At 58.0% G+C, this 12,958-nt stretch overlaps 5 protein-coding genes across 5 annotated transcripts; 3 read left to right on the top strand and 2 right to left on the bottom strand.

Annotated features, from left to right (window-relative positions):
- Positions 1 to 1,711: 1,711 nt before the first annotated feature.
- PLICBS_009716 (uncharacterized protein) lies at positions 1,712 to 3,476 on the top strand (the record flags this gene model as incomplete). Its single annotated transcript, XM_018325335.2, has 2 exons — positions 1,712 to 2,034; positions 2,096 to 3,476. 2 exons carry the CDS (start codon positions 1,712 to 1,714, stop codon positions 3,474 to 3,476), a joined length of 1,704 nt encoding a protein of 567 aa, XP_018176729.2.
- A 525-nt stretch (positions 3,477 to 4,001) lies between these two features.
- On the top strand, positions 4,002 to 5,479 carry PLICBS_009717 (uncharacterized protein; the record flags this gene model as incomplete). Its single annotated transcript, XM_065601707.1, has 3 exons — positions 4,002 to 4,655; positions 5,053 to 5,082; positions 5,159 to 5,479. 3 exons carry the CDS (start codon positions 4,002 to 4,004, stop codon positions 5,477 to 5,479), a joined length of 1,005 nt encoding a protein of 334 aa, XP_065457779.1.
- Positions 5,480 to 5,625: 146 nt separating this feature from the next.
- PLICBS_009718 (uncharacterized protein) lies at positions 5,626 to 7,066 on the bottom strand (the record flags this gene model as incomplete). The annotated part of the gene is made up of 3 exons (XM_065601708.1): positions 5,626 to 6,377; positions 6,433 to 6,806; positions 6,879 to 7,066. 3 exons carry the CDS (start codon positions 7,064 to 7,066, stop codon positions 5,626 to 5,628), a joined length of 1,314 nt encoding a protein of 437 aa, XP_065457780.1.
- Positions 7,067 to 8,909: 1,843 nt separating this feature from the next.
- Positions 8,910 to 11,091, top strand: PLICBS_009719 (uncharacterized protein; the record flags this gene model as incomplete). Its single annotated transcript, XM_018325338.2, has 3 exons — positions 8,910 to 9,045; positions 9,103 to 9,285; positions 9,341 to 11,091. The coding sequence occupies 3 exons, from the start codon at positions 8,910 to 8,912 to the stop codon at positions 11,089 to 11,091; spliced, it is 2,070 nt and encodes a 689-aa protein (XP_018176732.2).
- A 382-nt stretch (positions 11,092 to 11,473) lies between these two features.
- PLICBS_009720 (uncharacterized protein) lies at positions 11,474 to 12,910 on the bottom strand (the record flags this gene model as incomplete). Its single annotated transcript, XM_018325339.2, has 6 exons — positions 11,474 to 11,789; positions 11,848 to 12,320; positions 12,401 to 12,468; positions 12,532 to 12,568; positions 12,624 to 12,643; positions 12,718 to 12,910. 6 exons carry the CDS (start codon positions 12,908 to 12,910, stop codon positions 11,474 to 11,476), a joined length of 1,107 nt encoding a protein of 368 aa, XP_018176733.2.
- Positions 12,911 to 12,958: the final 48 nt, after the last annotated feature.

A 12,958-nucleotide genomic window follows, 5' to 3' on the forward strand; every position in this document is an offset into this window, starting at 1 on the left:
CTTTATAAAATATTAAGCTATAAGTTTAATAGTATTTATTAGCTAGCTTATAAGAGGCGAAATAGTTAAAAAGAGAATATTATAATAGTAATTAATATCTTAAGTATTTATATATCTAAGTTTAGTCTAAGCTATATAAAGCTATTTAAAGTTAAATGCCCCTATATTATAATAATTAAATATAACTCTTAATAGAAAATTTAATAGCTAGAAGAGGGTATCCTTAATAAGGTTTAAGATCGACATTTAGGTTTTAATATATTCTTCCCTATAGCTTGTCGTAACACTATTCTTAAAGGCGGACCGTTCTGGGCCCCGAGCAGGGAATGCTCAGGCTGAGGTTGCCTGACCACAAAACCTCGACGATTGGCCGGCGCCCCGCTTGTCAAGCAAATCATTTATGGCAAGAGAATTGCTCAGCCAGCCCAAGAGCATGATAGTCGAATGGTTCGGCAATAAATGGCCAACAAATACCTCCTTTGAGGCAATTGAGAATCGAGCACGGTCTCGTCACGCAGCCGGGCGGAGGCTAATTTTCTGAAATCATAGCGCACTTACCGAGGACTGTCTACTGCCCCTCGCGGATCTACTCTGATGGGAGCGTCACCCCGGGCCTGTCTAATGTGCCTAGCCTCAAGATCGGCAGCATTGAGCTGGCCTGAAGTAAGCCAGTGGGGATCGATCCTGCAACTCTTGAAGACTGCTGTTCCAAATCCTTCTCATCAGGCGCAGACCAACATTGACGGGAGAAGGGGTGGTTCGTAATGGTGTTCAAAACACGGGAGAGTTCAAACTACATCAAACACTCATATGCTCAAGTCCTTTAGATTTGTGCCTCCAGCGGGTACAGGGTGCCGTGCTAGTTACCACCTGGAGGGCTGCGATCGTGTGGCGTCATCTTTTGGTCCCTGAAATCATCGACAAGCTTGGGCAGCACCTTTTGCGATCTGTAGCACCCCCGTCTTCGCAGCTGCCGTCGCCGCCACCTTCGTTGCCATGACGCCCCTCTGCCATCTGTCTGCCAACCAAGTTTGGCAACTGGGCACACGCCAATGCCTGGGGCAGTCTCGGTCGCGAATCGGGTTTAGAGGGCACTACGGGCTTAGGAGTTTTTTCTACCCCCCGGCGCACTCTTTGACTGGAGATGGGGTTTATCGCGTGACGGCTTCCGTCTCTGTACATGCACAGTGGTTTAGAATGCGACTTGGAGATGGAATCATGACGGCGACGAGTTGGTTGTTGCGGTCGTTGAGGTCTTCAATCGCTCAGGTCGGCTGGAATGCATTGCGGCGGCTCTGGAGGCGTCCAGCTGCGTGCGCCATGCCCTGTAATACGGCGCCGGGTACCGAGACAAGCCCCCTGAAGCCACCAGTACCGGGCTCCGCAGGGCTGTGGCTTGTCAACGCATTGCGTCACCGTACCGGTACTTGGACCCAGTAGCGTCGCCAGCTTTTCCAGCCAGCTCAGTGGAGGGCTGGCACCTCCGGCCTCAGTACAAGTGCAGCGCCCATCCCAGATTCCAGCGCCTGCCCAGAACCTGGACACTCTCTTCATTGCTGCCGTCCTTCTTTTCTTCTCTCCTACGTTCATTGCCAAATGAATAGCCGTTTGCACTGCGTCCCTGAAAAACGAATCACCTAGCAGCATCATCCTCTCTCGCCGGCCGAGCAGCGACGATACTCCAACAATCGGCTTACTGTCTCGCCTCGCCATGGTCGTCCCGGACCCCTCGGCGACGTCCAAACTCGCCGCCTACCTGGCGCGCATGAGCCCGGTGCCCGCCTTTCCTGAATACACAGGCCCCTACAAGGTCGGAACCGTCGATGTCGAGATACCCGTGTCCGATCTGAACGCCGCGAGCGCCGCCCCGGACGGCGCCGCCGACATCCCGACGGTGCAGTTCCGCGTCTTCTATCCAGCCGTGCCCGAATCGGACGAGAAGCGCATCAGCTGGCTCCCGAACCCCCAGCGCCACCATGTCTCGGCATATACCAAGTTTGTCGGCGTTGGCTCGACCCTGGCCGAGTTTCTGTCGTACGCATCCCGCCGTTGTGTCATCGTCCCCTTCAACGGTCACGCTAACCGTCTACTGCAGCTTCCTGCCTCGGCATCTCCATTACACCTCGATCCCCGTTCACAAAAATGCCAAATTGAGCAAGGCCGAGACGGCAGCCGGCCGGTGGCCGACAATGATCTTTTCACACGGGCTTGGTGGTGGCCGCAATTCGTACTCTTACGTGGCGGGCTCCCTTGCTTCGCATGGCATCGTCGTTGTTTGTCCCGAGCACCGTGATGGCAGCGCCGTCATCAGCTTCATCCGACAGCCCAACGAGTCTGGCCGCTACTTTTCGTCCAGTTCGAGGCGCGTTGTCCCATACAACCGCATTTCGCACGACGTTTCGCCCGAAGTCCACGAGGCTCGAGAGGCGCAGCTCCGCATCCGCCTGTGGGAGATGGGCCTGATACACGACGCCCTGCTGGCCATGGACAGCGACCGCTCCTTCACCAACCTGAACACGTCGACCCCGAGCCTCAAGCAGTTTGTGGGCCAATTGGACGTGCAGGAGCCCGGGCGCATCATTTTTGGCGGACACAGCTTCGGCGCGACAACCACGGTTCAGTTCCTCAAGAGCACCTACTACGCCGACGTGCCAGAGGTGGCGGCAATGGAGCGGCCCTTGTTTGTACCGAAGCCGGACAGCAGCATTCGGAAACAGATCACGGAGAAGACGGTCACGATGCTCCTCGACATGTGGTGCTTCCCGCTGATTGCGCCCAATTCTGCGCCGCTCTTCAACCTGCCGCTGCCCGTCTACGCCGACACTCCTTCGGCGCCGGGCGGCACTGCGTTGTTGGCCGTTGAGTCCGAGGCCTTTTACAAGTGGAAAGACCACCTGCATGTCAAGGCGCGGCTGCTCTCGCCCGATCCTTCGGCCAAGCTGGTGACGCCGCAAATGTACGAGCGCCCAAGCGGCATCAAGCTCCCAGAGCCCAACTTCTTCTACGTGGTCAACTCGGCCCACCTGAGCCAGTCAGACTTTGGCATCCTCTTCCCCTGGCTTACCAAGAAGATCTTTGACGCCGAGCAGCCGGAGCGGGCCCTGCGACTGAACCTCCGCGCCCAGCTGCAGCTCTTCCGCGCCAACGGCATCCCCGTTGGGCGTACTTATGCCGGCGACCTCGTCGACGGCGCGCATGTTGACAAGCTTGATGCGCCGAAGAAGGACGGAGGAGTTCCTGCCTCCAACGACGGCGTCAACGATGACAAGGCCATCTTCGATCGGAGTGGGAACGATGTCGTCGGTCACTGGAAGTGGATCGACTTGATCGGCCTCGGCGAGGCAGGTGAGTCGGAGACGGGCAAATCCGCAAGCGAGAAGGTCGAAGAGGGCGAGTCGAAGATGAAGGGTGAACTGGAACCCAGCGAGCAGAGTCCTGCGCCCGTTGCGGCCACCCTGAGCGCGGGCGCCGCCTAACGAGGTGTGGATTCTGCTCCACATGGAGAGGATATTTGATGATACCCCGACATCTATTGTGCATATACGTTTCGGATTTAAAGCGACTGTTGGCGTTTACGATGGCAAAGAAAGGGAATATGTGGAGTAATTGGTTACATAGCGGAACTGTTTACTTTTCGAATTGAACTAGGCGCATATCATACTTTCTTGATCATCTGTGGAACGGATGCGGAGCATCTCCCGCTAACTTGTCCAACTCACAGCCAGCCGAGGCCCAACACAGCCATTCAAGCACCATTGCATTGCCATTCCACTTTGCGTCCTGAGAGATGCCGAGTTCCGTCTGCTATGACGTTGCTGGGAATAGTGGTTCTGACGTCAGATTATCGGCGCCGAAGCGGTGGAGCACGATTGCAGATCCCGTGGTATTCATCTACGTTTATTACCGAGACGAGCTGCAGATGGACATGGCTATGTCGTGACGTCTATCGCTTGTCCCTTACAGCTCACCTATAGCACTCACATCTCTTGACCAATCTCACCATGCTGGAAAAGAACCGCGTGCAGCAACTCGACATCCCCTCCCGCAAGGGCTACGACGCCATCTTCAACTCCAACTTCCTCGAGGACATCCCCGCCGCGCTCTCCCAATGGGGCAGCTCGCGCGTCCTCCTCGTCGCCAGCAAAGCACTCGCCGCCAACAGCTCGCACATCTCCGCGCTGCAATCCGCCCTGGGCCCCACGCTCGCCGACACGAAGCTCGGCGTGGGTAGCCACTCGCCCTACGCCGACGTGCGAGACATTGCGCAGCGCATCCAGCGCCACCGCGCAGACTGCGTCATCAGCGTGGGGAGCTGCTCCTACAGCGACGCGTGCAAGATCGGCTGCCTGCTCGCCGCCAACTTTGACCCCGCCGCGTCGTTTGACGAGGCGGACATGGAGGCGCTGGTGGACAGGGAGCGCGGCATCGCGGATCGGCGCGCGGACGGGACGGCCCTGCGGCGCCGTAAGTGCAGGCTCGTGACCGTGCCGACGAGTCTCTCGGCGTCGGAGTGGAACGCCCTCAGCTCGGCGACCAATGCGCAGGGGAAGAAGCAGCATTTTGGAGGGTGGGACGACGGCGGGCAGCCGGATCTGATACTCCTGGATCCGGAGCTGGCGGCGACGAGTCCGGAGAGGTTGTGGTTGAGTAGCGGGGTGCGGTGCGTGGACCATTGCGTGGAGCTCATGTGCAATCCGAGGAGTGGTGAGGTAGGGTATGAGGGCGTGGGTGGGCATGCGGAGAGGGGGCTGCGGTGTATGATTAAGGGATTGACGGAGTATAAGGAGGCGAAGGGCGTGAGGGAAGGGGATGGGGTTGGAGAAGGGAAGGAGGAGGAGGAGGAGGGTGGGAGGAAGAGGAGGAGGAGGAGGGAGTTGTTGCTGGAGGGGATATCGGAGTGTCAGTATGGCTCGAGGGAGGCGTTGACGGGGTTGTTGATTTGGAGGGTGCCTATGGGTCCGAGCCATGCAATCGGGCATCAGGTGGGAATGCCCTCGCCTTCCAACTTGTTCTTCACTATCCTCAACTGTCTGATGCTAACCCTTAACCCAGCTCGGAGCTGTCGCCAATGTCATGCACGGGGTACGTCCACCGCCCCCCGCCTCCAACCATCCCATCCGCCGCGCACTGAAACACAGTACTGACCTCAAGCTCCCAGATAACAAGCTGCATAATGCTCGCGCCCGTGCTGCGCTGGCAGGCCGCCAACCTCAGCAACCCGCACTACAAAGCCACGCAGGCCAAGATCCTCGGCATCTTCAACGAGACGCTGAGCTGGCAGGAGACGTCCGCCGCGGACGCTGTGGAGAGGTTCGTCAAGAGCCTCGGGCTCCCGACGACGCTGAGGGACGTGGGCGTCGTGTCGGACGAGGAGGTGCGCAGGATTGCGGACAAGACCATGACGGATGTGTGGGGTGGTGGGAAGAGGCAGATGGAGTTTGAGAATGTCATGGAGGTTCTCAACAGCGTGAGGGGTTGATGGACTTGCACTCATGACCACCAAATGCTGGTGCCCGTTGCTGAATATGCTAAAAAAAACATCAATTCGTGATGCGTATCTACCGTCAGCTGTCGTATATACATTATAACATGATACCGGCTCATAAAGGCGTCCTTTGTGCCAGTCTATAACTTGGCGAGCAGCTTCCACTGCCCCTGGATATTCCGACTCGCCATCATCCCACACGCCCCAACCATCGACGACGCCCCCGCAAATATCCACATCGAATTCCATCCCTTCTCTCTCAGAATCAGGCCCGCCAGCGGAGGCCCGAGCAAGTTGCCAATCATGGCAATGGCAAACCCCATGCCCATCCGCGTCCCCACGACGCTGCGCGTGGGCGACAGCCGCACGTAGCACGTCGGCGGCAGCGAGACGTACGCCCCCGAGAAGAAGCCAAACAGCGTCGCCGCAACCGTCACGCCCGCGAGGCTAAAGTTGTTGACAAACGCCAGGCACAGGCACCCGGACATGACGGTGCAGATGAATATGATGTTGAACGGGCCGATCCTGTTGGCGAGCAGGTTCGGCAGCACGCGCCCGAAGAACGAGCCTGTGAGCATAATGGAGAGGAGATAAAAGCCCAGCTCGCGGGAGGCGATGCTGTTGCTGATTGCGTAGTACTGGATGTAGTAGAACGGGATGTTGATGGTAATGGCGGTCATGGCTGCGCCGATGACAAACGACGTGTAGGCAGGCTCTTTGAACGCCGACAGGTCCACCAGCTTTCGCTTTGTTGGAGGCTTGGGCCGCGGCCGGAAGATGATTAGCGGAATCGCGGACGTGGCGAACATGACAAAACCCAGCGCGCGAACGGTCCACGCGAAGCCGATGCGGTCCAGCAGTCTGTGGAATATGATGGGGTACAGGATGCCGCCTGCGAAGAGGGACCCACGTCAGTCCTGTTCATGTCTAGTCAATGAATAACATACCTAGTCCGCTCCCAGCCGTTGCAATGCCGTTGGCAATGGCCAGATTGGTGGTAAAGTAACCCGACAAGATGGCGACACCGGGGATGTACGCGGTCCCAGCCCCGATACCGATACAGAAGCCTTGAGCGAGCAGCGCTTGGTAGTACTTGGTGCAGAGACTCAGCATCATCTGTCCAATGTTCAACAGGAGAATGCCGCCGTAGACAAGGGTGTGGAAGTAGCCCGCATCGTAGAGTGGACCAGTGATTATGCCGAGAAGCAGCAAGAACGAGGACTGGATGGCGCCTATCCAGGATATGCTGGAGGATGATGCGGTGAACAGCTCGCCGGACTCGTAGTATGTCTGGTAAGCGCCAAACGTGTTGATGATTCCCCTGGCACGCGATCAGCATTTGACACCGAATACTTCTAGACGGTCAACTCCCGCGTTCAATTATGATACTCACCATGTGTTGAAGAAGATGAAAAAGGATCCAACGACTTGGATCCACGCTTTCGTCCCCCCATTCGGAATGGAATCCGTGTCATTACCGGGCGACTCGACAGTCTCTTGTGCACCCAGCTCGGAGTCTTCATGTCCCACCGTGCTCGGGCTGCACGTGCTAATATCCAGCTTCTCCTTTGAGTGATCCATGTCGCGTCTGTATCACCCCAGACTTTGGAAGCATTGCGGAAGGAGAGGAGAGGAGGGAGAGAGAGAGAGAGAAAAGTCGGCAGCCGAGCGGCCCGCGACTGTGTGCCTGATCCGGTGGGATCTCAACACGTCGCTCATCCAACGTCAATGAATGGGCTTAGGTCAACCTGCAGATGCGGGGGTGAGCCCGCACGGCGGCGATGCCCGGCAAATCGGGGGAGACGCTGCCGTCGAAGGGTGCTTGGTCCACGCATATCCCTTAACCGAGGTTCGAGAAGCGGGAAGCGATCCGGGGTTTGCTGCGACGGGACGGGACGTCTATTGGTGATTGCCTTGGTGTTGGTTCTGCTCGCCCGGGTAACAACCCGCGATGGAGGCTGCCAGGCCGGGAGACTCCCAGGATCGCCGGATGGCAGGCCGAGTAACGCCCACGTCCTCGCTCTCAAAACCCCAGCATAGTACGGTGAGATTGTGCGTCGCAACACGCAGCCGCATCTATGACGGCACCTTGTTAACGGCCGGTACGGGACCTTGTTCCTTACTTGAGATGTTTGAGTGTATATCGGGCCTGTTCTATTCACAATGCGCCATTGTCAGGTGGGTACACGGTCGCGCCACCAATTGAAAGTCGGACGGGTACTTCATTCAGCTATTCAGCATCGTCCAAGCTCTACGTACCTGCGTTGGGCGTATGATGGAAGCTCCTGTGGTGGTCCGTGTCGACGGGAGTTGGATCCCCGACGACTGGAAGTGGACCTCGGTCGGCCGCGGCGACGACCCCGGGGTGGACCACGGCTTCGGCAGGGACCCGGCTGCTCCGGAGGCCGCATCAAGGTGAGCGGGCGCCGGAGCAACGTGGAGTCATCGGCGGGAGCGCCCCGGGCTCTGTGGGTCATGCATGGCCCGTGGAGGCCTCTGCCACTCGCGTCTGACTCTCAGCCGCAGACAGGACTCTGCAGTCTGCACATTGTCAGACGTGAGACAAGGTCAGGGTGATGCAGCCACTGAGCTCAGGTCGGCTGGCCACGCGCCCGCGAGTCGTCTGAAGGCAAATGCGGCCATCACCGCTGGGGCAGGGCGCTGTTGTCATTCTCGACTCGGCGCGCGGACTGGCAAGGACAGAGTTCCGTTCCGCGTCTGTGCACCGCGGGCGGCGGTGACTCCCTCGGCAGACCCAAGGCAGTTGCGCAAGGCAGCCTGGCAGTGAAGCAATCGCGACTTGTGACTGGCCACCTGCTGCCTGCACGATGGAGAACATGGAGACATGCCGTCAGCCCCCAATGTTTGCCTGCTGCGCCGGACCGGGGTGTGCATGAAGCTGGCCCTATGAGGCTCAAGTGGCTGTGCCAGATCCGCCAGCGAAACGCCAAAACGCCAGCGGCAAAGGATCGCTGCGGTGAGATCCTTCACAGTCGTGCAACGTCCACAGGCCCTTGCCTGCGCGACGATTGGCAGACGATGCGGGGAATCGGGCTGCGGCGTGAGTAACTCGCCTGGTTTCGAGGCATCGAATGGTTTGTGCGTGTGCGCTTTGTGGAGTTGCGCTCGTTTGTGGCGATGACCTGCCTGGCATGCTGCCTGGAAGCGGGAGCATGCATCAGGTTGCTGTCAGTGATGAGGTGTGGCGATGGGCTTATAAAACCGGGCTGTGAGCCTGCCTGCTCCTCATACCTGGAGAAGTTCTGCGCACCTCGCTCCTTCCTCTCAGCCCACCAGCTTCCTCCTGCTCTCATTTTGTGACCCATCAAGGTGGCCTCGTATCGATCATCGTGCTGCCCGACCGCACCTGCGATTCTGCGAACAGTCCACCCGTACTTTACGAAGCTTCCTCCGAGCCGCGACAATGTCCGATACTCCGGATCTGGCTCGGAAGAGCGACGACGAGTCTGTGTCGGTCGTGGTCGTCACCCCCGCCGAGGCTGCGTCGGTCGCCGGGGACGAGAAAATGGAAGACGCGGCCGCTCCCGACGCCGATGAAGGTACGACTGGTAACGGGAATAAACATCCGGCGGGAGCCGCTGCTGACAGCACCACAGCTGGCGACAGCGAGGAAGAGAAGAAGGAGAAGCAGATGGTCGGCCTCGTCGCCGAGAGCAAGGACCTCTACGCCAAGCTCGACCAGCACGGCAACAGGTCCTGGACGGAAAAGAAGCCCGACGACCTCGAGGAGGCAGCAGAAAACGAGGAGACGGAGAAATATGCCATCATCGTCCGCAAACGTGAGTCGTTTGTTCCGTTGTGATGCGTTTGATCGAATCACTAACAACGGTGCAGAGAAGCCGGAAGACGCAGACTCACGCAAGCCTCTCGTCATCGACAGCATCATTATCCAATCGCCCTATCTGAGGCCCGTCTTGGCCGAAGTATTACACAACTACCCCGGCATTCTCACGAACCTGTCGCGCCTCAAGCTCACCGCCCCCTTCGAGTGCTTTGTTCATCGATGGGACCGATTCGAGGCTGCCCGAAATGACCCGACACTCGAGGGCGCAGCGAAGGAGCACATCGAGCTCCTCTACAGGATCCTGCAAGAGGAGCTTGGCGACGTGATCCAATTGCGTGAGGACTACTTCAAGAACAAGGCCGTTGCCTGGGAGCACGCCTGGACGCTCTTCCCACCTGAATGCACCGTGTTCGGGTCCAAGAACGGAAAGCCCGTCGCGGCCAAGTTCAAGCGGGGCTTTTATACGCAGACGCCATGTGGCAAAACCTACGCTCTGCGATGCGAAATCATTGACTGGGATGGAGTCAGGATGGGCTGGACCAGCCTCGACATGCAGATCCCCCAGTTCCCAGGCACCCTGCCCTTCTCTGACCTGCCCACCTACCCGCTGGACTATCATCCTCAAGCCGAGTCAGTCAAGGCCATGCTCATTGAGCGCGGCCGGAAGTTTGACAGCCTCGCGGGCTACTGTTACCGCTGGTACAAGGGCGTCGGCCTGTGGCACCCGGAGGCCAACAAGACCCGCCGCGAGAACGTGCAGTCACGCATTGTGGTCGACGGCGCGAATTGGGAGAAGGAAAACTACGACCATCAGGTCTATATCAGCGCTCTCCACAAAGGCGACGGACGCGGTCGGCGCTATAGCACCTCCTCGATGGAGAGTGACGCGGACTCGGATACCGGCGAGGATGACGGGGAAGCCGTTAAGCGGGCACCCTTGACTGACGAGCAGCGGCTGTTCACGTGCCCGATAGTTCGTGGCTATGCTCTTCAGAACAAGCGGTGGATGGAGTTTTACATCGACCAGGTCTCTGAAGTGCAATTCAACGAAAACGCCTTCAGCTCGCTGGTCATGGAAGAGGAGAAGAAGGAGCTCATCCTCGCCTTCGCGCAGAGCCAGGTCAAGTACAAGGACGCCTTTGACGACGTCATCTCCGGCAAGGGCAAGGGCATCATCATGCTCCTGTCGGGTGGACCAGGCATTGGCAAGACGTTGACGGCCGAGTCTGTGGCCGAGGAGATGCGTGTGCCGCTGTACGCGATGAGTGCGGGCGACCTCGGCAGCTCAGCCTACGATGTCGAGGACAATCTGAGCAAGATCCTTGGCATGGTCGCCAACTGGAATGCCGTTCTCCTCCTCGACGAATGCGACGTGTTCCTCGAGGAGCGCACCCCGCAGGACATGGAGCGAAACCGCATCGTGGCCATTTTCTTGCGCACGCTCGAGTACTATGAGGGCATCCTGTTCCTCACAACAAACCGCGTCAAGAACATGGACCCCGCGTTCCAGAGTCGGATCCACGTGTCGCTCGAGTATCCGGACCTGGATATCGCGGCACGCGCGGCCGTGTGGCGATCCTTCTTGGCGCGGACGGTCAGCCTCGTCGACGCCAACCTCAGGGGTGATGATGCGCACGATGTGACCCCGGAGGAGATTGAGGCGCTGAGCAAACTTGAGCTCAACGGGCGGGTGATCAAGAACGTGCTCAAGGCGGCCAACTTGCTGGCTTGCCATAGGGGAGAGAAGCTGACGTTTTCGCATCTGAGAACGGTGCTTCGCGTCGAGGGACACTCACTGTAGACTATAAACTGACATATTAAGCGAGCAATACACGGATAAGAGGGAATCTCGGGGACTTGTTACGGCCTCAGGAGTTTAGATATTACATTATATAAGACATATCTAGAAGGCTTCGGCTGCGTACGCAATCGTGTGCTGAGTGCACGTTTGACCGTGAGACTCGTGTAAGAACATGATGAACATGAAGTGGCCCATGCCTGACGGCTGGGTACTTGTAAGTCCTTCTGAAGACATGAATAATCTGCAGGTAACAAAAGCAAGTCTGACAGTGTTTCATGTTCAGCTTCGGGACGTCGCTTCTGTGCCCCGCCATGAAGAATGCGGGGAGTGCATGAGGCACAAAACCCTGGCCTGGTGTCCAACCCATATCTCCAACCCGTGTTTAGCAGTAAGTCTCGTCGGATCTCAAGCTCGGCGGCTGGCTGTTCGTGTTTGACGGCTGGCGGTGAAGCATGGAGGGTTCCTGACCGCCCGACATGAGACCGTCCTCGTCACCGCCGGCTTCCATTTCGATCTCGAGGACCTTCTTGCCGTCCTGCGTGCGGTCGACCTGGTAGGAGCGCGTGAGCATAATCTGTCCGCGGGCCTCGCTGTTGTGGCTCGGCTGCCCCAGGTAACCGGACTTGTTGGCGCGGACGAAGATGGCGTTGATGGCGGGGAGACAGGCGCAAATCAGGCCGATGCCGACTTCGGCGTTGCTTTTCGTGCATTAGCATCGATGTCTAGCTGGGACCTGATCTGGGGCATTGTACGTACCCAGACAAGACGACCTTGGTAAAGACAATGGTCTGATTGTGGGAAGCCTTATCCGTGATGATGAGCGCGAGACGGTAGATACTGAAAGCCGTAGCGATGCCTCCGGCACACAGCAGGCCAGCGACGCGGAGACGCTTGCGCTTAGGGAGCTGCAGAGACCAGGTGAGGGGCGTGGGGAGGAACAAGATAACGAGATCGCTGATCACGGAGATGATGGCGTCGGCGGTGATGATGGCGCTCTGGTTCATGCACTTGTCGCTCTCGCCGTGCCAGTAGGCGGGGATGGGCCAGCAGATGAAGATCTTGATGAAGAAGCCCGAGACGTAGTAGGCGACGATGACGGCGATGAGGATGTACATGCCGATGAGCGTCTTGCGGTGCACGGTGCCGAAGACGCGCACGATCATGACGAGCAGGGCGAGCTTGACGGTGAAGGCCATGGGCGCGTAGAAGAGGGTGGCGGCGTAGCATGCCTGGAGGGTTTGTCGAGTCGCGTTAGATACTGCATGGACTGCCACAGGTACTCTGAGCCTTGGATCGCATCGAGTCTTACCTTGAAGAAAGGCTCAATCTGGGTGACGGCTACATCCCACTGGTTGAGGCCTCCGCCATGAATACCCACTGTAGAGTCAAGTCAGCCTCTGTCGGTAGATCATGAGCGGGTTTGGATGGACCGTAGCATACTGAAGAAGGCGCATATGCAGTACCCAACCATGAAGAGCTGTACGACAAAGTCAGCGCCAAGTTAACGCGCCGCAATCACCGTGCGTCCGTACATATGCAGAGTAAATGGCAACTGTCTCGCGTGGTCAGCAATCCAGTCCTCCAAACCGCCAAGGCCTGGCGTATTTACGAGACGACATCACTTACAGTCGTCCGTAGTCAGCGAGTTGACCAGAACCTTTCGCTTGGCGTATAACCGCAGGCCGACAAAGACTGACACAAAAACGAGCGTGAGGGCCTGCGTGACGTAGTGGCATGTTCGCAAAACATCCTGAGGGTTGTTGATGTCTGCCGTGACGCCAGGCGGCGGCGGCAGGGCGCCCGGGTAAGAGGACGACATATCTGTGTGCGATGTTTTCGTTCTCGTGCTTCTTGTTGTTGTTTTCGA

Source organism: Purpureocillium lilacinum, assembly GCF_023168085.1.
Source record: "Purpureocillium lilacinum CBS 284.36 DNA, scaffold_7, whole genome shotgun sequence".
Taxonomy (NCBI): Eukaryota; Fungi; Ascomycota; class Sordariomycetes; order Hypocreales; family Ophiocordycipitaceae; genus Purpureocillium; species Purpureocillium lilacinum.